The sequence below is a fragment of the Sphaeramia orbicularis genome, chromosome 24 (assembly GCF_902148855.1).
Source record: "Sphaeramia orbicularis chromosome 24, fSphaOr1.1, whole genome shotgun sequence".
NCBI classification, from domain to species: domain Eukaryota; kingdom Metazoa; phylum Chordata; class Actinopteri; order Kurtiformes; family Apogonidae; genus Sphaeramia; species Sphaeramia orbicularis.
This window is the reverse complement of record NC_043979.1, coordinates 5,762,281-5,786,825: the sequence shown is the minus strand read 5'-3', so window position 1 is coordinate 5,786,825 and position 24,545 is coordinate 5,762,281. Positions and strand designations below refer to the sequence as shown.

The 24,545-nt window shown below is 37.3% G+C and overlaps 1 protein-coding gene across 1 annotated transcript; it reads right to left on the bottom strand.

The window, feature by feature from the left end:
• Window positions 1-21,397, bottom strand: ufl1 (UFM1-specific ligase 1). Its single transcript, XM_030127950.1, has 19 exons — window positions 21,179-21,397; window positions 20,358-20,503; window positions 20,208-20,236; window positions 19,179-19,276; window positions 18,980-19,094; window positions 18,768-18,898; window positions 18,625-18,683; window positions 18,386-18,532; window positions 16,001-16,176; window positions 15,206-15,385; window positions 14,990-15,116; window positions 10,438-10,560; window positions 8,590-8,710; window positions 8,037-8,203; window positions 5,115-5,245; window positions 4,942-5,022; window positions 4,758-4,843; window positions 3,629-3,809; window positions 1-437 (listed from the first exon to the last, which is right to left on the bottom strand). Exons 1-19 carry the CDS (start codon window positions 21,253-21,255, stop codon window positions 228-230), a joined length of 2,385 nt encoding a protein of 794 aa, XP_029983810.1. The 5' UTR covers window positions 21,256-21,397; the 3' UTR covers window positions 1-227.
• Between the last annotated feature and the right edge of the window lie 3,148 nt (window positions 21,398-24,545).

Genomic DNA, 24,545 nt, shown 5'->3' with positions numbered 1-24,545 from the left:
GATAAGAAGAGGTAAACTTTTATTGAATGCTTTGACATCAGACCCTCATTGAGGAATTATTGGGGTTAACAGGGAGACATCCCACACAGGGATTTGGATTCAATAATTTAGAACTGTGTTCACTCAGGTAAATCACAAAAATACAGTATGAACAGCTGATGAGGCAGCACTTAAAGGATCTACTGGACCATAAAAGGTCTGAAATATGTTTGCATTCTTTAAACGTGTTACTCCTCAGTCTTCTTCTGGGACAGAATCAGGTCCTTCACCTGTGGCGTCAGAGTCATGATCTGAGTCCGAATGGCCTTGGCCTCGTTGTCCTGCTCGTCATCAGCCTCTCGCTCCCCCTCGGCCTCCTCCTGTTTACGGCCCTGGCTCTGGTTCACCAGCTGCTTCACCACCAGGCCCTGATAGGCCGACAACAGCTGCTGATGTTCCTGCAACACATGGACCAACACACACTCACACTGCGGTCTGACCAGCAGATGAAGATCACACACTGACGCTGAGTCTCTGAACGTCAGATGGAAAGGATCCAGAGATAAACTGGTGTGTTGGGAACATTCACTGAAGCGTTTAGACCACACAAATATGCCTTTTATGACTGGTAACCTGATGCTTTATTTTAATATACCTGAGCTTAGGTCACTGCACACCTCTGACCTCAGCCTAGAGCCTGCACAGTGAACTCAATTAACCCTTAACTCTTTCGGTGCCAGACAGTTAAGGGGCTAATAAGCCTTAAAAGTGCCACAGAATTTGGCCGTTTTTCAGTATTTCGCGTCGTTTTTATAATCGAAGTCTGAATCGTCATCAGAACTCATTTTCTAGCAGATGGGACTGTTTTGACAGATCGCTGTGTTTACGATATTACTACAAAATGGCCATCTAATTTGCATATGATTTCATTCATAAATTCATTCATAAAATTTCCCAAGCAGAAAACGAAACGCAAGCTCTTCCTTGGTCAAAAAACGCTCGGTAACATCCGACCAATTGCTACTTAGATTCAAAACGCACCGGACGCAGCCAATTCATTATTGATCGTAATTTGCAAGAAGATTTGAAAGAACGTCATCGAAATGGGAGAAAGAAATGGGGGTGGATGGTTTGTTTGTACACAAATATGGCGTGTTCTCCAAAGCCGATCTGATCAGCCCGTGGCACTTTAAAGGTTGTATTCGTAAAGCCGATTTAATTGGCCCATGGCACTGAAAGAGTTAAAGACTCACAAATATTTTTTTGTCTCAAATTTCAAAATGATTTTTTTTTTGTTTTTATTTAGTGATTGATCACCATTTATTATTATATTATCCTCTGCAATTTGCATTTTTCAGTGAAAATCATGTATTTTCCTATATTTAATTTACGGATCATGTAGATGTTCAAGGTTATTGTATCAAAACACAGAAAACTGAAGAAAAAGTGACTTTTTCAACAAAATATATAATTAACTGAACATAAAAACAAGCATCTCCATCCACTGTTACAGCACTACTTTTGTCAGTTCCTAATAAATGAGTGTTTCTCTACTAAACCTTTCTTAAGTGATGTATCACCATTTATAATAATATCCTCTGTATTTTGTATTTTTTCCACTGTAAATCAGGTATTTTCCTATATTTAATTTACTCATGTAAAAGTTCATTAAAGCTCAGAGTAAATGTAAAGGTCATTTTATCACTGAAACTTACGAAAAAGTGACTTTTTCAGTGAAATATATCAATAACTGAACATAAAAAAGTGTGTCCATCCACTGTCATTGATCCAACTCTATGGGTTTTACTGGTGAATCAGTGTTGATGATGATGGTGTTTCCACGATCACTATGGAGCCTCTGAACATCCAAATGGGTCATATCTGATGACCATGAAAAGATGACAAACTGCATTTTACACCAGTTATTCACATGTATTGATAGGATTGGTGGATCAACAGGTATTAACCATTCAGTATTTGGTTTGGTCGTCGGTGGATGTTTGGGTCTTTACGAGTTAAAGCATCACTTCACCAAAATCATTTAAAATACATTTTTTAACATCTGCCCATTGGTTTACATTTGTCGAAGACTGGAATCTTTTAAGCTTTGGCTTCGTTAGTAATACCAGGATCTCATGACTGCTGTATTTCTCTTGTCTACAAATTCAACAGGTTCTGCTGTTGGTAATAAAGCTCTGTTACTAAAAATCAATTCAAGACTGATACCAATTACTGATCTAATACTGGTGTTAAATGTATATCGGCTAAAATCTGCTTAGAGGTCTTATTTATGTCTTTGTGCATAAGAAATCAATATAAGTGAATCCCAAAAGGAGCTTTGTGTTGGTAAATGCAAGTTATGCAAATTTACATTTATATTTTCATGTCACAAATGGCCAAGTTATATTTTAACTGAATTTACCTGAAAAACACATATTCTATTCTTTTAGATTCTCCAATTTTTCTTACAAGATTATATACTGCATATCACATGTTTTATTTTTACAGGTTGCAATGTGGAGTATGGTGCTAATCCATCCTGTTTATGTTACGCCAATACATACATTAATCGACAGTTTTCTCATAATGAGCATTTTTATGAAGAAATAACGATTCTATATTGTTATTTACTCTTTAGTATGATGATAAACTATGCAATAAATAATTATGATACTAGTTTTTGCACAGGGACCATTTCTGGAAATGGTGACATGGCTGCCGAGCATCAGTATGATGGGATCCACAACAACCATGTCACATTTGTCCACTGCCACATTTTGTGTTTTTGTTAAGCTGTTATTGTTTTAGATCTACAATACTAACATTTATGAATAAGAGGATAATTAGCAATAGTAAGTATATAAGTTTATTACTAATAAAGTACTGGTACTGACCAGATCATCATGGGTAATGTCACGTCCATCCACCAGCAAAAGTTTTCACATACACGTGCTATTCAAAATCCAATATTTCTGAAAATAGAGCTTCCACTGTCAAATAATATCAGTAGTCTGTGCACAAATGTATTAGCATTATTTCAACACAGTTCTATGCATTTATTACAACTTTTTTTTTTGACAAAAATGGCCACTCATTTGATCCCCTAAGTAAATTTTAGCCGATATTCAAATATATACTCAGTCATTCACTGCCGATCCACTACATCTATTACTGAAGTATATTTCAAGTCAATTTTGCATTTTTTTTTTTTACTTTTCTTCGTCTATTCCCATGAACACCACCATCCATGATCAATAACTCTCCCATTCTCCATCACACAGTCCACCTCATCCACAGCTCAGTTCATCCACCATGTCACATTTTTGTGAAGTGACTGAGTTCGTCCACTGATCTGTATCACTGTGGACAGTTCTCTTTATGTGCACTGACAGCTCTGTGGGAGCATCACAGGTTCCTGCTGCTCTCGGTGGGATTTTACAGAAACACCAGCTCTTAAGAGGAGCCTTGTGGAGTCTGGATGGAGGACTTTAGTATCTGAGGTAATCCCATCAGTTCCTCCAACTCCTCATCTGTCTTGATGAATGGCACAGGATCTAATCATTGAAAGTGCTAAACACTTCAGAAGCAGTGATTAAGGATTACAGCGGCCTTATTTCCATACAGATCCCAGTGTGAGTGTGTGACGTACCGTGGGGATGCGTCCCGTCAGGGTGCAGATGATCTGGGGGACGCAGCGCCCCGGGGCGTGCAGCATGAGGTTGGTGTTGGACTGGAACAGCAGGACACTGGTCAGGTGGAGGACCAGGGCGGGGTCCTCCGTGTCCTTCAGCTGCTCAGTTAGAGCCTGGCGGTGGACAAACAGGGCCTGTCTGAGGGAGCACAGACAAACACCAGTACAGCTGAAACCATTCATCCATTAATCAACTCAAATCCATTCAAAAAATATTCAATTACAATTTTCCTGAATCTAAGTTCGCACATGATGCCAGAATCACCACAAACACAATGGAGTGTAGCTAAGAAGAGACGAGGACAAAACAGCAGAAAATGTCTAGTGTCTAAACACTTTCAAAAAAAAAAAAAAAAAAACAGTCCGATGTATCCACTATGGTATGGAGCTAATTTATTACAAAAGCATGACTTCGGTGATGCAGCATTTGCAGCAGAAACACCCTGTTTACATTAAAGCTAAGAGCTGAGCCCACACAAGGAAATAATGTTAAAGTTGATGCTAATGCTAATGTTAGCTTAATGAACATTTAGAACGTATGTAGCTGTCGCTGGTAGTAATAATAATAATGGATTAGATTTATATAAGCGCTTTTCTATGAATGCATACTCAAAGCGCGTACAGTGGATCCATTATTCATTCACTCACACATTTACACTCTGGTGGTGGTAAACTACATATGTAGTCACAACTGCCCTGGGGCAGGCTGACGGAAGCGTGGCTAACAATTCGCACATACGGCCCTTCCAACCACCACCGAACATTCACACACATTCATACAGCAGTGCGAGCTAATGACTGGAGTGTCATTAGCTTTAGCAAAACTAAATTCTGTTGCATTTCTTTGTTGCTTCAGCTGATTCTGGAATAAAGGACAAGTTTTTGTCATTTTCAGACATGTTTGTTTCACATTTTTACAATTTTTTGGCCTATTCAAAACATTAATTAAATCGAATTGAAGAAAAAAATTGATCGATTAATCCATTTCAAAAATAATCGATAGCTGCAGCTCTAAACACGGGTCAGGATTTCCACCGACAAGGAAAAAAAAACAAAAAGGAAACAAGGTAAAAGGCAGCGTCTTTACCTTTCCTTCCTCTTGTCTCCCTTCTTCAGCATGAATCCACAGACCTCTGCAGACGCCTCTATGTTCAGGAGGAAGTCCTCAACAGTCTGAAAACACAAAGTGAACACACCGCAGTCTGTACAGGGTTTTATCTAAAACACTAAATGTAGCAGGAGGTGATTTAACAGACTGAACATTAACTCACTTTTCCGTTCAGTGAGTTGTGCAGCTTCATCAGGGGTCCTTTCATGTCCTCTGGGAGTTTGCCCAAAATCTTCAGCCTGACCTGATGCAGCAGAGAAACATAAAAACATCATCCAGCGAACACAGTTCATTCCAAACCAAACTAACTGGATAGTTGACTGGATGTGTTGTGACCTCGGTGGTGATGGAGCTGGGATTCTCCACAGACATCATCAGGTCTGAAGCCAGGAAGTTCACCAGGATGTTGGTGACGTCTGTGCACACCGTCTTCAGGATGTGCTTGGAGATGTGGACCTGGGTCTCATCTAGAGCATCGAAGAAGCGTCGTTACATTAACCTGTCATATACTGAGCTCTGTCTGCTTCACTTAAAGGCTGAATCAGGGATGATCACAGAATGTACTGTGACTAGTTCTAAACACATCATAGAGGAGCATTAGGTCAGAAAAATATCTGTTCAAGTTTCCCTCGCTATATATGTTTGTTTTCTGTACTGTTTTAGTGTCAATGGGCTGTATGCAGGAACCAATAAATGAACAAATTTTCATTTATTTTTGTTTGTATCCATGGTATGTTCTGACTTACTGACAGAGGTGGGAAGTAACAAAGTATAAGTACTTTGTTACTGTACTTAAGTAGATTTTTTAGGTACCTGTATTTTATTTGAGTATTTATTTTTATGGCAACTTTTTCCTTTTATTCCCTACATTTTTGCATAAATATCTGTACTTTATACTCCTTACATTCTCAGAACAGGCTTGTTACTTTTTCAAACTAAACAGATGTGACAGTACATAAAATATGTTGCTTCAGAGGGAAAATTAGTGGCGGAGAGAAGGGGTCAGTAACAGAGTCCTGCACGGGTCCACTTTTTCCAAACTTTTCTGCCTGTACCTGCAAAGCTGAGTAACAAGAAATTCTTGTAATTGTTTTTTTCATCCCTGCATGTTTTTGCAGGTTACCTGTCGGGTATCAGACCTGGTGCAGGACTCTGGTCAGTACCATTCACTGTGGGATTAAAAAACGGAAACTTTTATGATTTTTTCTGGTTAAATGAACATTGTTTCATTCATGGCAAAAATGCAGTTTTACTTTTTACTACTGTACTTTATTCCAATTGAGAAGTTGTACTTTTTTACTTTTACTTAAGTAAAGGAGTTGAATCAGTACTTCTACTTCAACAAGAGTATTTTTTCACACAAGTAGCTGTACTTCTACTTAAGTACAGAATGTGAGTATTTTTGTCACCTCTGTTTACTGATCTCTGAAAAACGGAATTTCCCACAGGTGATAAATAAAGTTTACCTGAATCTGTAGCACAACTTTTACATTTCAAGAACAAAAAAAAAAAAAGAACCGATTCTCTATTGAGGCATCTTTCCATTTCTTGAACATGTGAGTATTTGCACCTGTCCGTCCCTCTAGTGTTCATGAGTTCTACCCTGTTCTAAAAAAAAAAAAAAAAAAAAAAAAAGCCCGGGGAGACCTGTTCTTTCAGTCTGTAGCCCCCAGACTCTGGAATGACCTGCCCCTGTCCCTCCATGTGGTTGACTCCATGGACTCTTAAAAAGCAGCTCAAGACGTTTTTATTTAGGAGAGCTTTTCGTTGATGGATTTATCCTTTCTATTTATTTTATGAAATTATTCTTATCTTGTTTTATTACATCTATTTTATGTACAGCACATTGTAATTTTTATCTGTGAAAAGCGCTTTATAAATAAACTTTACTTACTTACTTACTTATAAACATCACTCAGCACAGACGGGTAAGAACATTTGCATTAGATGTTCACTTATTTATTATATTTACTTTACTTAATTTCACTGTTATGTTCTGGCGCAGCTTTGCCCCCTATTTTTTCTTCAATACTTTATATATTTTATTAGTAAATATTTCTCTCTCCTTATTGGTATTTTTGCCTTTATAATATTTTTGTAGTATAATTCGTATGCAGTATTTTTTTGGGTGGCAGCCAATTAGTTCTAGCGAGTTCCCAGAGGTTATAAATTGGCCATTGGCGCATTAGGCACTCTCTGCCTCGCCCCCTGCTCCAGCTCTGATGCCAGATTCCGGGGCACACACATCAGGACACACACATCAGGTTTTGCGCTGTTGCTTCCTAGAGTTAGCCATGTCAGCTGCTCCTTAGCTCTTTTTGGTTAGTTTTTTGGCTTCTCTCTTTGTTAGGATTTAGTTGTGGGTTGTGTTCCGTAGGGTAGGGGTAGCAGTATGTGGTCAGCTTCTACAGCCCTGGACAGGGTTGGCCTGGCCTACATACCGTCCTTATGTCAAGTTAGCTGGCTTACCTTGGTCCTTCTCTTAGAAACTTTGGTTCTTTTTTGTTTTGGGCACGGGAAGGGTTTAATACAAGTAAAATCAACAACTGAAAGTAAGAAGTAAAAATAAAGAATTTTAAATTTGAACCCTTTTGTCTCCTGTGTCCTCCGTCAAATATGTCAGAACTTTCGGCCATAACATTCAGTCTTAACAGAATCCCTCTGATAGGTCTCAGCATGCACTGTGCACAGATCAACTCTTTACTGCAGTTTTGCATTTTCACATACAACTGCAACTGAAAACTTCAAAACATTAAAGTGATTTTAAGAGGCACAACAAACAGATAAACTTTCTTCTCAGTTACTTTTCATTCTTCATTCTGAGAACAAGATGTGTTAACACTGCATGTCAGAGATAGAATTTCTGCATTGAAATATCTAAAACTCTGCCTTTCATCTGTATTTGTTTGACTTGTGTGTTTACATTATGGCAAATGTTTCCAACGATGTTCAGGCTCAGTGAAATCTGGTACTTTTATTCCATTTCATTTGGTTGGTGGTAGTAGTAGTAGTGTCATTTGGAAATGGTAACGATAATCACTAAAAAAATATGAGAATGAATTGACAGAACGTCACTACAAAAGCTATTTTATTAAAGTTCAGTCACATAGTGTGTGTGTTTGGGTTTTTATTGTGAAAGGTATTAATGGAAGTGATGGATCTGCATGGGGAATGGGAACATTCCAAATGGTGCCTCTGCCTGGTCTTCATTAGGAGATGACGTTAGGGTCAGATTTGTTTTAGCTGGTGTTTCCTTACCTGAGAACATCTTGGTGCTTTTCTCAAACAGCCTGATGTTGTTGTACAGGTTGGTGATCTCCTCCTGCAGGTCCTTCATGCTCTTCTTCTTGTTGGCCCCTGATGGAGAACTGCTGGAGGACATGAAGACCGTACGCAGGACATCCTGATAGCTCTTAGTCAGAGGCCTGAGGGGTGGGACAGCACCGTCAGATAGGACAGGGTAGAACAATGATGCACGGTATAGGGCAGGACAGTGTAGGACAGTAAAGTACAGAGAAGAATGGGACAGAAGAGGACAGGAGATGGCAGTGCATTATACTACAGTATAGGTCAGGACAGGACAGCACAGGAGGGGACAGGAGATGACAATACAGTATGGGACGGTGCAAAGCAGAAGAGGACAGTAAATAACAGGACAGGACAGGAAAGCAGAGGACAGTACAGTTAAGGACAGTACAGGACCAGTGAGTACAGTAAAGTACAGGACAGGAGAAGGCCGAACATATCAGAGAGGGACAGAATAGGACAGAACAGTAGAGGACTGAAAGGACAGACTCCATGAAGGTCTTACCGGACTAAATGCTCTGCTAACTCCGACAGGATTTCTTCGGGACAGTCTGTCACCCTCTGCTCTAAAACAGCTGTGATCTCCTCTTGTGTCATAAACGGGGCTTCAGCCTGTTTGCTCCGATCTTAGCAAAAGGAAAACAGCCTAATTAAGTCTCACAGGGACGTGACAATAACCTTTGTCTTATATGGGAAAACCAGATTTTTTTGTTTGGGCATCACTGAGCCTGTTTACATGACCATAAAAATCTGATAACTGGGAGTAATGAGATAACTGTAATAATCAGATCTGATGTGTTTACATGCATTTAAGAAATGTGATAATTAAAAACCCTGGTTAAGTCTGGTTAACCCTGTCTATTATCAGATTTTTTTTGGTGTGCGTACATACATAGGGTGACTCAAATCTCCCGTTACTGTCCTCCATCTCACGTTTGACTACGTCATTTCTGTTTTCTACAATTTTAGATGTAAAAGAATGAAATAAATTAGATTAACCTGTATACATGCATGAAGATATTGGAGTATTGGGGACAAATCCAGGTGTGTTGATCTGATTTCTCATCATCAGATTACTGCTGTTTACATGAACATTTGAATAATCTGATAACTCCAGAAATTGGATAATGATCAGAGTTTTACAGGGTTCCTACAGGTTTCTTCAAATTAAATTTAAGACTTTTTTAGACCTTTTTAAGACTACTTGGAACAGACTTTAATGCCCATTTCAAAAATCCTTCCCAAAGTCAGCTTTCTTGGGTGACGTGTGAATGACTAACGACGGCATGTGTGTTGGGCTGAATGTTCTGTGATCATTTCTCACTGGGGGCTGCAAACTTAGAGATAATTGGTTCCTAATTTCAATATAAATTGTCGGGTTGAAACGGGTGGAACTGGGTAGACTAACGCGACTTTTGTTGCAGCTCGGACATTTAACAGACACATTTAAACACAGTACAGTGAACAAGTTTATGGCAACATAACTTAAGACCTACCATATCAAATTTAATATTTTTTAAAGACTTTTTTTAAGGTATTAAAGATTTATAAATTCAAGACTTAAGACTTTTAAGACCTCGCGGGAACCCTGTATTAGTGTGAATGTAAACGGGCTCACTGATTCCACTGGTGTTCCATTAAAAAGGCTCGGTGAACATGTATCTACATCTCATACTCCGCAGTGAAAATCCGGTTTAAGTAGATTCGTCTACTATTAGGCTAATTTATTTCTTTTCTTTGCTTTTGTTATTTTATTTTCTCTTTATTTTTTGTTTTATTCTCTTTTTTTTATTTTACTTTTTTTGTTCTATGAGTACTTTGCCATTTTTATTATTATCATCAAGTATGTCATGTAGGACCAGGGGTGGGAGGGTGAGGGGATGAGAAGAATGGGACATACTTAATGCCTCTGAAACTGAATATTTAAATGTTCAATGTAACTTAAATCTGCGTCACAAAATGATAAATAAATATGCTTTTCAAAAAAATGCTCAGTGAACATGTAACTGTATCTCATACTCTGCTGTGAAGATCCGGTTTAAGCAGATTTGTCTACTATTAGGGTAAAAAAAAAATTCTTTTCTTTTCTTTTTTTTTTATTTTATTTTCTTTCTTTTTGTTTTATTTTATTTTACTTTTTTTGTTCCATGAGTACTTTGCCATTTTTATTATTATTATCAAGTATGTCATGTAGGACCAGGGGTGGCAGGGTGAGGGGATGGGAAGAATGGGACATGCTAATTGCCTCTGAAACAGAATTTTCAAATGTTCAATGTAACTTACATCTGCATCAAAAAATAATAAATATATTTTTTAAGAAAAGGCTCAGTGAACATGTATCTATATTTCATACTCTGCTGAGAAGATCCGGTTTCCTCATCGCTGTCCTCATCTTTCCGGCCTTTCTTTTTGGTTTTGCGGATGCGGATCTCTCTGGCGTTTCCTCCTCCGCCTGCTTTCACACTCCCACTGCCCTCTGGGAAAAAAGAAAAAACAGTTAACAACAATGCAGCAATTATTGTTTTTCTGATGGAACTAGTGAATGATATCAGACAGAAAGATGAATATTTTATCCAGAAACATAGAAACAAAGGATGGAGAATGGACTAAAATCTTATCAAATGGCAAACGGAATGGGAACACCACAAACACAAACCATCTTTAACCCTTTCATGTATTCATAACTGCAGTGGGCAGTTATTCAATCTTTAAGTAAAGCTACATTATTTGCAGTAATGACTCCAACTCCAATGCTGTGACACTTGAATTTCCCCACTGTGGGATAAATAAAGTCTTATCTCATCCTGATGTATTGTTTAATGAATTCAAAATATGCGGTTACAAAGACATTTTTAATAATAATCAGTTTATGAAATAGTTCACAGTTTCATCCTTATGGTTTCTGTCATTTTGCTTCAGTGACAAGTTTCCCAGAATATAATCATGACATGATTCATGCCATTGGACAGTTACATTTAACACTGAAATGATATGTTTTCTTAAATCACTGAAGTATTCTTTTTGTGGAAAGAGGATTGTGGATGTGTTTATGCTTAAAAATTAATACCATTAAATGTTAAACTGTTGATGCATGGAATCCACTACAATGAATATCTGGGTATTATGATAAAGAAATAAAATATGTCAAAAGATAAGTTAGTAATACCACTAGTTTATTAATGGGTTTTAAACCCTGATATCATATTTAGGACTGAACCCTGCTATTTTCAGCTGTGAAAATAAAAAGAACTGCATTAAATACATTTTCTCAGTTTATGAACCCAGTACTCAGACATTTACACTCCATGCCCCAGGTTTTGTAATTTCAGTAAAGTTGGAACAATGTGATGATTTTAAGCACTGATAAAACATGAACCTACATGTTGTTAGAATATAAATGCTGGTTTTCATCCATACAAGCTGGAGCATGCATTACTGAGCAGTGGATGGTATAAAAAGTTCAACAATCATGGATGATCAGGGGAGTGATATTTGTGAAACTACGCAGCATGAGAGTTATTTCACTGAACATTTTCCCCAATAAAGAATTCCCCAAAATCCTACAAAAGCTTTTATTTCAAACTGTGTTGTGACATGCACCACTAAAAATCACCTCATGCATCACTGTTTTTTTGAGGCTGCTTATTTTATAGAGGATGACAATTAAGCTGTAGTTCATTAGCTGAAAAAAAGGCATTTGCATTCTGGCAACATTTAGATTGATTATTTTTTGACACAAATCTGTGAATATCAGTTTAACTTCATCAAATTCACATCTCTCCTGTCTCAAAGATCTGTGACATTTTTTACTTCCAGATAGGATCGAACTGTTACATAACACAGAATCCAAACTATCAGACTGTGATTTAAGAAAATTAATAAAGATTCTTCAGCACGTACCATATATTTATGCTCATTAATGAAAAATTATTAATGTTTCCATGAATGTTTAGAACCAACTTTGACATAATCTAGTGAGACTTAGACGACACTGACATCTAACTCAGGACTGTCCTAAAAGTTGCTAAATGACATCATCAGCTAATTTGCATAATTGAAAATGCGCATGTAACTGTAATGAACAATGTAAGAGAGTGCTTCAAGCAGAGAATTTCGTGAAGTCCCATAAATTCAACAGGATGTTTTCGCATGACATGAACTAGGAAAAGTTTTGAATTGTTGGTAAATTGGTATAGAACAGGAGTGTCAAACTCATTTTAGTTAGGGGGCCACATACAGACTATTACATCCTCAAGTGGGCGGGACAAGTGAAATAATAACATAACTAGTGCGTTGACCCATGGGGATCCACAGGTTCTAGATGTGGTAGATTTTATGCAGTTGTGTATTTGTGCATGTAGTGCTGCATTTGTCCAGCAGTGACCACCAAAGCGTTCTGGGCATAGCAATGTGATTGTAACGCTATTGTATTCCAAAATTACTAATATCTCCCATAATACTGGTCCTATCAACTTACCATTTTTGCTAGTCTCTTCCTTGACCAAAAACACATAAGTACGCTAATGTGCAGCTGTCAGCTGTCTCCGGATTTTGTGTGATGCCTTAGACACACACACACAGTCCACTTCCCTTTCATAATTTAAGACTCTACATAAAAAGTAAGTGTCTCCAATAGGGCTGGGTAAAAAAAATCGATTTGATTAATTTTGGATCGATTTCTTTTTAATTTTGCGCAATCAATTGATGGTGGATGAGATCAATTTTACAGAGAAGGACCAGGAGTAAATGACCTGGAAACCGCCGACGCGGAAGCACGGCCGGCTCCGTCTCGTGAGTCCCTCACGGAGACGGGACATCTTGGTTGTGCTCGCGTCGGTTCTGGCGCAGGAGGAACGCAGAGGAAGGGTGAGGAAAACCCCTCGGCGGGAGGTCCTCCCGGCCTCAAACTCAAACCCGCAGCGTGGAGGAACTGGCCAGTGGAGGCGGGTCGCAGAAGCCGGTCGTTCTAGAACTATTAACTTCGATCACCTGTGGCTGAGTGCGGAGTTAGAGGAATAGTAAAGCAGATATCACGAAGCTGCGCCCACCCTCCCCCTCCAGTGAGTTTCTTGTACCAAGGGCCCAACATGATTCTGTTTCAGGGGGGCCAAATTGGTTGCAGTGCCCCAGGGTGATAGTAATGTGCCTTAAGCCTGGAAGCACCAGCCATAAAACCGAATAAAGACGACAAAGAAGTCCGTTCTGAGCCACTGTAGAAACATGGCAATGTTTCTGTCCTGTTCATTATTTCAGAGCAGATTCATCTGTTTACTGCTGAAATGTCATATTTATTTCCTTTCTAATATCAGTATTGATTCTGTGTTGCATGGCTGCGGTAGTCAAATAATCAAGTTACAACTCAAAATTGTAGTTTGGTATGGCTAAATGAATCTGAATCAATCAATTAATACTGAATCGAATTGAATCGGATCACAATTAATCGATTCAGAACCGTATGAATCAAAATCGAATCAATTAAGGAAATTGGCCATGATACCCGGCCCTGGTCTCCAACCACTGTCATTTATCAAACTCCATGGGTTTTACTGATGACTGTTTCCATGTTCACTACAGAGACTATGGATGCATCTGAAAAAGACATCTGTTGCTGCTGAAAATATGACAAACTGCATGTTACCAGAATTATTTCACTTAATTGACAGGATTTGTGGTTAAAAAGTTCTGAAACATTTTGGATCAGTAGATGTTTGGGGTCTTTGAGGGTTAATGTGGTTTGTTCTGCATTGGTATTCTTACTGTTGCCATTTTATATTATGTTGTTATGTGTTATCGATTACATTTCTGTGTTGTCTATCTTTTATTATCTATCTTTCTTTCTTATTTATCTATCTTTTCATTTCTGTGAAGTACCTTTGACTGTACGGAAGAACACTCTGTAAAGAATGTATTATTATTATTATTATTATTATTATTAGTAGTAGTAGTAGTAGTAGTAGTAGTAGTAGTATTAGTATTATTATTATTATCCAGCCCCTCCAAGGGGAGGCAAGGGTTTTTGGTTGGGTTCGTTTCTTTGTGTGTTTGTTTGTTAACACTCTAGCAGCAAAACTATTGGTTGAATTCATACCAAAAAGGGTTTATAGATTGCCAGTGACCCAGAATAGATCTCATTACATTTTGGGTACAGTAGGTCAACTTGCCATTTTTGCTACTGTCTTCCTTGACCAAAAATACAAAAGTCAAACTGCAGCAGTCTGGTCCTTCTGCACACGTGCATGCACGCGCACACACACACACGCACGCACACGCACGCACACACGCACACACACAGGCACACACAGAGGCCACTTGGCTTTTATTATATAGATAACTTATAAATAATATTAACTCCAAACTTTTATGTTTTAGAGTGAAAAAAAAGTGTCTGCATCTACAAACTATCCTTTGAAAAAAAATGTGAACATGAACAACGATGAACAAACAAATTCCTTAAGAAAAATAAGCACAATTTTAACAATATTCTGCATCAGTTTATCATTTACACATGTGTATGACAACTTACAGATCAGAGTGGATCTACAAATACATAAAACATTTAATAATAGGCAGAATATTGTTCAAAATTACACTTGCTTCTCTTAACACATTTCAGGCTGTTCATATTTGTTCAGGTTATTCACATTTTCTGTGAAAGGATGTTTGTAAATGTAAACATTTTCTTGTCATTTTACTTTTTTACACTAAAACAGAAAAAAAATTGGAATTATTTATATGTTATTATAATAGTATTTTACTGGTCTGACCCACTTTAGATCAAATTGGTCTGTATGTGACCCCTGAATTAAACTTCAACATCCTTGATTATTAATATCTTGAGTGTAATTTTTGCATTTCACTAATTCATCCCAGGACACCATAGAATAGCCCATGAGTTGACTGCTGACCTGTGGCCTTCTTCTTGCGTTCTGCCTCCCTCCTTTCCTTTTTGGAAGGTGCAGAGCTTTCAGTCAGCATGGACGCCTGCTTCAGATCCTCCTCTGTGATCAGAAACACCGGGTTGTTCTTCACTTCCTAAACATAATGCAACAAAAACATTCAGTTTGGATGTGTTAATATTTCATGCAGAGGTGTCACTGTGTGAATCCCAGAGCACTTTGAACCTTCTGAGCTTTCTGCTGCATGGCGTCGTCAAACAAAGTCAGGCAGCTGCTGATGAACTTCTCGCTGATGACCACGGTGCCCCCCAGCACCCGAGCAGACGACTGGACGTTGGCGCTCCTCATGGTGTGGTTTATCAACATCCCGACGTCCTCCGTGGTCAGGCTGCTCGGTAGAATTGGCTGAACGGCATCAAAACAGACACGTGAACTCTTAGGTGTGAGCGGCTTTTAGTACGTCACTGTAAAGACTAGAGCTGAAACGATTACTTGATTAGTTGATTTGAATCTATTAAAAAAATATTCTGTTTCACTTTTCCTGAATCAAAGCTTAATTTCTCTACTGCTGAACATTGGTTCCAATGTTGTGTTTCACTCAGACACTTATTTTGACGCACATGATGCCAGGATGAACGCAAAGTTGTGTTAGTTCCATTCAAAGTTGTTAGTTGGATCCAAATGTGCTGAAGACTGCAGTGAACATATCGTTTGTAGATGTCATTTGACTTGTTTGTTATTTATGTCTATACATATTTTTATACTTTCATTTTTTTGTGCATGATTCCACCCCATAAACACATAAATACAATTACACACAATATTTTGCACTCTTATTCATGTTTGTTTCTTTTAATTTTCATATTAATAATATTTGTCTAGCACATACTGTACAAATTGCTGTTCTAATTGTGTTTAATAGAGTATTTTTAATATGTATATTTGAGTTATACACACACACACACACATATATCTCAAAAGAAGAATATTATGGATAGCTGCAGCTCTAGTTCAGATCACCTGGATGTCTGTCCACGTGGCTGAGGTCACTGCCTCCTCCACAGAGGCCTCCACCTGGTCCACCAGAGCCTGACCCACACAGGCCGCTCTAAGGAAAAGCAGCTTGTTGGACTTGTAGCGTTTCTTAATGTAGCTGCTGGGGTCCGGGATGCCCAGTCTGACCAAAGCATCGAACTCTGCAGCACAGAGACGGCAGCGGTTACATTTAGACGATGAGACAGAAGACAACTCTACAGCATAAGAAACTGACTGAAGTCAAAAAAGTTTGAGAGTTTTCCATACGTTAATGAGTATGTGCAGACCTCAAGCCACTTTCGGGAGTGCCTAAACCAGGGGTGTCAACCTCATTTTAGTTCAGGGGCCACATTAAGCCCAATATTCTCACCAGCAAAATAATGACAGTGAAAAAAGTTAAATTACATTATGAAAATGTTTGCATCTATAAAGTCTCCTTTCAAATATGTTTTCTTTTCTTTTTGTATTAAATGTTCTTGTTTTGGTTTTAATGTTACATTCGAAATAAAATAAACAATCAATCAATCAATCAATAACACGGACAACCATGAACAATCATTTACACATATACATTATAACTTACAGATCACAGCGGATCTACAAACCTGCAAAGCATTTAGTAACCGGCAGAATATTGTTAAAATTATATTTACTTCTCTTAAGACATTTCAGGTTGTTCATATTTGTTCAGGTTATTCACATTTTTTGTGAAAGGATACTTTATAAACGTAAACATTTTCATGTAACTTCACTTCGTTACACTAAAACAAAGAGAAAAATTTGGAGTTGTCATTATTTATAGGGTATTATAGTAGGATTTTACTATATTATATTATATTATATTATATTATATTACATTATATCGAATCTGCGCTAAAATGATTTTGACATCAATGATTGTTAATATCGTCAGTGTATTTTTTGCATTTCACAAATTCATCCCATGGGCCAAGCTTGGCCCACGGGCTGCATGTTTGACACCCCTGACCTAAAGCATGTCTATGTAAAATCACTGTGGACGGCATCCAAGCTAAATGACAGATGTAGTGGTTGCAGCTGCTCTCCAGTGCACACCTTCATTGATTTTTCTTCAATAACTTTTAGGACGGCATTTATTTTTAGTCTTCTGTGGCTTTTCCATACTACAAACAGTCATAATACTGGTCAAAAATGATGTAAACTTTTTCTATATCCCCTTTTATATATATTTTCCTTATTCTTCCACATAATGACAGAACCCACAAAGTATCTATGCCCCCTGAAAACCTGGGGAAAACCATGTATATGAATACAGTTTAAGTTATTTGACATTTACGATTAGGGCTCAATGATATATCGTTATCGTATCAATATCTAGATATGAACATTCAAGATATTAATATCAAAAAAGCAACGATATAAACTATATAGATTTCCCCCGCTTGCCCTGCATGTACAGCTCTAGAAGTCATAACAAATTTCATTTATTCATACTTTATGTTAATGTTGATGACTGGCAGTGAGTTCTTATAAATAAAACTGCACTTTCCACATTCTTTTGTAATATGATGTTTGTATTTTTCTGGAAAATGCTTGGTTTTCATCGAACCCGTAGTCATATCGTATTGTATCGATATTGAGATATCTGGCATGAATATCGAGATATGAAATTTTGTCCATATCATTCAGCCCTATTTACGATGACAATTAATAACAACTGATATGAGCATTTTATCATGATATTATTCAGTACTGAATTGTTTTATACAGTATTGCAATGGGAAGTTCAACAAGATGCAAGTGATGCATTACAACATCTTTCTCCATATAGTATATGGATAGACCTTGTAAATTACAGCCATACACATACATATAATAGCCTAGATACTCGAAGTACACAGGCTGATATTGCAATTATGATTATGGTTTGATTAATTGTGCCAGCCTATATGGCACTTATAAACAGTGAGTCATGTTACTGTCCAATTATGTTCCGGTGTCGACTACATACACTGCTGCTGTGAGTGATTCATAAATAGTCGTCATTTGTGTTTTAATAGCAGACATGAATATTGACTGGCACAGTGATGGTGCAGCCAAACATCACAGCTGCATGCAACATCATCAAGACCAGCTGTTTGCAGGTCATTTGTAACACACTCCATTAACAAGGAAGTGAAGTGTTTACAAGCAAAAGGGAGCATACTTAGGGATTGTTAATGCTACTCAACTGACAAATTAATGCATTTGTTGTGTGCTTTCAGTTGTAAAACTATCAAACAGTTTTCTTTCTTATCACTGTAGATATTTCTATCATTGTATCACCCAAGCCTACTTCCATGTTCCCACTGAAGTGACAAAAAAAAACAAATAAAAAAAATGCTGCCATACCTAAATATCCATTCTGTTGCAGAAAAGAGTCCACCCATGCATTCTGTGTTTTGGAGTAAATATCAGGGATGTACACGGCTTTGTCCTGCCGCCCTCCCACAACTGTTCCCTTCAGACGCCCAGTATTCACCAACTCCTCCAGGACAGCTGACAAGCACAAAACCCAGTGGGTTACAACACACTCTGTGCTGACCAGTCCAAGCCACAACTTTTACTAAACATTTCAAATCTCTTCTTACAGTACAGAAGATGTTCCTGAAACCCATATGTTCCGATCATGCTGCTAACGGCTGTTGGTCTGCAGAACACAGAAAAAGACAACGGCTTTCAGTGAAGAGTACAAAAAAAGCAGAACTACGAAAGAAAAGGTTGAAAATCTAACCGTGTAACAGCACTGAAGAGGCCTCGTATTCTGGCTTTGTGGCGAGCAACAAAAGCTGGAGTGAAGATGATGCCCCTGTTGTACTGGTCCATTTCTCCCTGGATGAGCCTCCCCAGGCGCTTCGATAACTCCTGAGAAAACACCCACATACACACATGGAAATCCACAGGTGACACATGTGGTCTGAGATAAACACATGCAGTGTGACTCACCTCAGTAAGGAAATCCCCGGGCAGGTCATAGCTTTTACACAGCTCTGCGATACTGATCAGACCAGCCTCCTGCAACTTGTCATTCACCTCCTCTGCTAAACGGTCCAGGTAAGTGCTACAGACAACACAAAAGAAAGGTATGATGATGAAAATGTCCTCTGCACCACTGCTCACCTACTTAGAGTCTGACAGTACTTACTCATCAATAAGCTGTCCCAGGATCAGCTGAACTCCTTTATCAGATTTTGCAATGTCACTGGCTCTACTTTCAACATGGACCCAGTCCACATTAAGGATCTGGAACAGATGAAGAGGTAAATCAAGTGTCATTATGAAAATGATACAACGCTGGGTTTGGCTTGTGATTCACAGCATCCAACAGTTAAAGCTGTCAGCAGTACTTTTTGGCATTTTCAGGCAAAGAAAAATGATGACCTTTTAGGGTAATGAATACAAAAGCTAGAGCAGCACAAGACATTGTGTTACCTGTGGACAAATCTGCAGGGAGAGGGTCTGTATTTTCACTTTTGCACCCAGACACATTTTTTCCTGATGTATGCCTACTGCAACTTTAAGAGAGATTTAACTTACAGTTCTGACGGACTGATTTTTCTCTAATGTAAAGGTACTTACAGATATTTTACATAAAGCTTAGATGTCTGAAACCCAATTTGAAATTTGTAAAACCTTTTTTCTATTATGAAAATGTAATGATTTTGCTCATCAAGACCACATCAGTCCAGGTATAGGATCTGAAACCACTATACTTTACTAAACTTTATTCTGTTTTTGAAAATGCAAACAAAAAGTGATCAGGTACAGATTAGTTTAGTCCACATTCAGATCTACTAGGTCTCACAATCAGAAATTGTGTTCTAAAGAAATTTAAACATCTCTGGGATAACCAACTCAAGATTTAACTACTCTGCTCTGTGAAATCATCCTGTTTATTTAAACAAAGATATGAATAATGACAAACTGTCTTTTGACTTTGAAGCCTCTCTGTGATTATCTCTTCCACAATTTCTTTGGATTTTACTGCGCATGTTTAGGCCTGAACCTGATCCAATGTGGTATAGATAAAAAAACAAAAACAACCAAAAACAGGCAAACCGTTCAGAGACAGTGTCTGAAGTCTCTGGGATTACCCAGCCCATAACTGACTGGTCTAAACATGTGGTTCTTAATGTTGACTCAAGGTTGTAATCACAGTAATGACAGCGCTTACCTGCTGGAGGTCCACAATGTTCACTCGCCCTGTGAAACAAAATGACATGTCTCAATCACAGCCCAACTCTGAACATGCGACTCTTCTCTACTGTTTGTGTTTGGTGTGACAGCGGTTTCTTCAGCCTGTTTATCCATCTGTCAGCCTCACCTCCATGAACGTAAAGCTCATCTCGAATCTCTCTGCTGATCTGTGCTGGGGTGATGTACTCCTTCCCATCCAGCGTGTGCACCACATCCAGCTTCTTGTCTTGGACTAGTTTGGTAATAATTTCAATGCAGTTCCTCTCAGACAGTCTGTGGGAAGGTGCACAACCATGTCAGAAGTAATGTTTCATTTACCCCATAAAGAACCAGAACAAATTTTTGTGGTGACGATTGAATTTCTCCATGCATTTAACCATTACCAAGGGATTTATCATCATTTATTATAATGTTGTACTCTGCATTTTGCATCTTTTCAGTAAAGAATCAGTTATTATCCTATATTAAATTAACTGATCACGTATATGTAAAGTAAATTCAACGAGCCATCACTATCTGAGTAAAGTATATCTTTAATTGTACATAAATCTAGGTGTCTCCAACCACTGTCATTTGTGAAACTCCATGGGTTTTACTGGTGAATCACTGTTGCAGAAGATGACTTCCTACGCTCGTTACAGAGACTATAGATCTATATGGAAAATACATCTGGTGCTGCTGAAAATATGACAAACTGCATTCCACTTGATTTATTTACATGTAGGCTATTGATAGGATTAGTGGCTAAACAGTTATTACATATCTAAGATCAGTAGATGCTTTCGTGTTTTTCAGAGTTCAAGTTACAGACGCTTTTTAGAATACTACTGACAACTATGAACGTATTCAGTAAAAACAGGAAAAGGACCATTTTTACAGTTAACAGCTTTTACAACTGCATGAAAGCTAGTTAGCATTAGCCTCCTGCTAACAGCTGCTGTTCTTTACCTTTGCACTGTATCTGCAAACTGTGCTCTCTGGAAGTCCGCAGCAAGACGCCGAATTTCCTCCCAGTCTGCCGCCATTACTGAAAACTTACGAAATTGCAAAATGCAAAAAAAGCTACGTAGTCAGTGCTTTTATAAACCATCCACAAACAAGAAAGTGAAGAGCAATTTAGCTAACGTGACAGGAGCTCTGAACTGCCGAGCCACACGTCAACATACAGTGACGTAGGACGGAAAGCCAGATGGACCAAAGCTCACACACGGGTGGTATGAATCCTCGAGTTGATGTAAGGCACAGGTGTCAAATATGCGGCCCGGGGGCCAAATCCAGTCCAATCTGGCCCCTAGGATGAATTTGTGAAATGCAAAAATTACACTGAAGATGTTAACAATCAATAGTGCAAAAATCGTTTTATTTCTGGTTCCATTCTGACACATATAAACCAATTAGATCTCAGTTGGGTCAGACTAGAAAAACACTGTCATAATAACCTATAAATAATGACAGCTGCAAATTTTATCGTTTTTTTTAGTGTAAAAAAAAAAAAAAAAAAGTAAAATTACATGAAAATGTTTACATTAACAAACTACCCTTTTGCAAAAAATGTGAAAAACCTGAAGAAATATGAATATGAAATGTCTTGAGAAAAGTAAATGCATTTTTTTCAATATTATACCTGTTACTAAATGTTTTGTGTATTTGTAATTGTAATGTAAGTTGTAATGCACATGTATAAATGATAAACTGATAAACTGATGCAGAATATGGTTAAAACTGCACTTGTTTTTCTTAAGACACTTCAAGTTGTTCATGTTTTTCAGATTTTTAAGGAAACGATGTAGATATAAACATTATCATAATGTAATTTTACTTTTTTCGCTGGTATTATTTTACTGGTCTGGCCCACTTGAGATCATATTGGGGTGAATGTGGCCCCTGAACTACACCCCAGATGTAAGGATAATAGATATTAAGAAATAATAGATAATTAATGTGTTAGTGTCAGTCAGGGTTGTACAAAATTCACAATTTCAGAATTTAATTCAATTCAATGAATGAATTTGCTTTTGAATTGACTCCACCTTATAGGATGTTGAATTGAATTTGAATTGGAATTACAGGAAGTGGAATTGAATTCATTGCAATTCAGAGAAATTCATTCCTATCACATATCAGTGAGAATGTGATACTTTTAACATACATTTTTCTTCCAAATGGAAGTACAGACACTAACATTAACCCTTTCTTGCATGAATTATGAGAACCTTGGTGAAGATTTTTTCCTAAGTGTTTTTTTTTTCCACTTGAGGCATGAAAAAAACAATGCAATTGAGTTAAAAAAAAAAAAAAATGAACCTATTTTTCATGGCGTTACAAAAATGTCCACTCAGCTGGACACCAGGGGTTTAATTTTTGAAGCACGGAAACATGTATTTAAAACACAATATGGGATATAGATAAGTGATAAACTGTGTGAAAACTATGAAATAAAAACATTATTAATGCAGATAATCTGATGTTTTCTCATATTTGATCATACTCTAATACTAGTTATTACTCACTTCATGGAGATAATGTACAAAAAAGACATTTTTGAGTAAGAAAAGTGTTAATTACAGTCTAATAACAATTAGCAGTTAAATTATACTCAAGCACATCACTGCAGAATAGATTAAAAAAACATAAAAGCAGGTGTACGCTTAAAAGAGTGAAATAAAAATACCAAGTAAAAGCAACAAAATAGACCTGGTAATACATTTAAAATGGAATATTTGAAAGTGCTAGGATAGGAGTTTTATCAAGAACATAAAGTTACAGTAACAGTATGAACATCAGTGTGTTATGGGATGATGCATAAGCGTCCATGGTGTCGGATGATATGGAACTAAAACAATAAAACCCATGAATATATAAGAGAACATCTGGAAAACAACTGTCCACTGTAGTGACCAGTATGAATGAAAGGGTTAAAGGAGTGATATTTTGCTTTTTTTTTTTTTTTTTTTTTTTTAAATGGAATTATGCATTTTAAAACATTTCCCTGTGGTCTACATAAACTGTAAATGCTCTGCTTGGGTCTGACTTCTTCATTAATTCAACTCCACAGGTCCAGCAGCCGGAAGGTTCAAATTCAAACTTTTTGAACTATTAGGGTCCAAATACACACATAAATGTGCCAAAGACTAATAAAAGTAGATTTAGCAAAATATGACCCCTTTAAGCATACTTTTCCTTAATGTTGAATAATTAGCAATATCTTCATTTCAAAGTAATCAAATGAAACAATGTTTTGGTAAATGCAATTATCATTTATTAAAGCTTATTTCACAAGCGTGTACTCCAAACAAAACTTCCTAAATGTTTGGACAACCATTTTGAAGATTTGGATATAGCAAGGTATTCTGGGAAATGAAGTGCTGTCCTATAATTTTCCACAATTTGAAAGTTATTACAATTTTAATGATCTGTTTTACAGGGTATGTTTGTAATGTGGTTAAAAAAAGGCCTATTTACTGTAATAAAGTATTGTGTGCATAAAGTCAATGCAATAATATCTGTATGAAATTCATGTTGTAATCACATGTAATATATATTGTAAAGCTTCATCCTTAAATACACCTTAATTATGTATCGTGAATTTCTTTGAATTTCATGGAATTCCAATTGTACTTTCTGCAGTTTGAATTTGAATTGCAATTCTGTGTCCTGTTTTCAATCTCAATTCAGATTCAAATTCAAGAATTGAACTGGAATTTAGGGGTCATTCTCAATTCAATCCTGAATTTTGTACAGCCCTGGTGTCGATGCTACAAAAGCTACATTAGAATGAAGCCAGAGCTGGCAGTGAGACTCTAAATATGTAACTAAGCAAAATTATGGGCAGAATGTAGGTATTTTTAACATAAACCGTTAGATTAGTAGGTTTGAAAAGTAATATACAGAAAATAATCATGAAATAGAAATAACCTACAATTCAATTTTTAAAAACTGGAGGAAAACCAGAGGCTATAAAACATTTATGACCACATGCACTGCAGGATTAGGTATTTGGTTCATGTTTGGTTTAAATGGAACATGTTATTAATTTAAGAAAAAGAAAAAAAAAACAAAACAAAAAAAAAACAAGCAGCTGTACATTCTGTCTGGGGGGGTGTTGAAATTGAACATATTTGTTTTTAACAAGGAAGGTTAAGATACAAGATCTCTTGTTCCAGGAAGTCATGGTTTGACTGTGAAGACAAGTCATAGAATAGTTCAAGTAATTGTGGAAATGCCTCTTAACAGCAATTCCAGCTGTAGGAAAGAGGGAGTTGAAAGCACAGGCAGAAAATCCTGGGTTATGTTTCCCTCCAGTGGTTACATATAG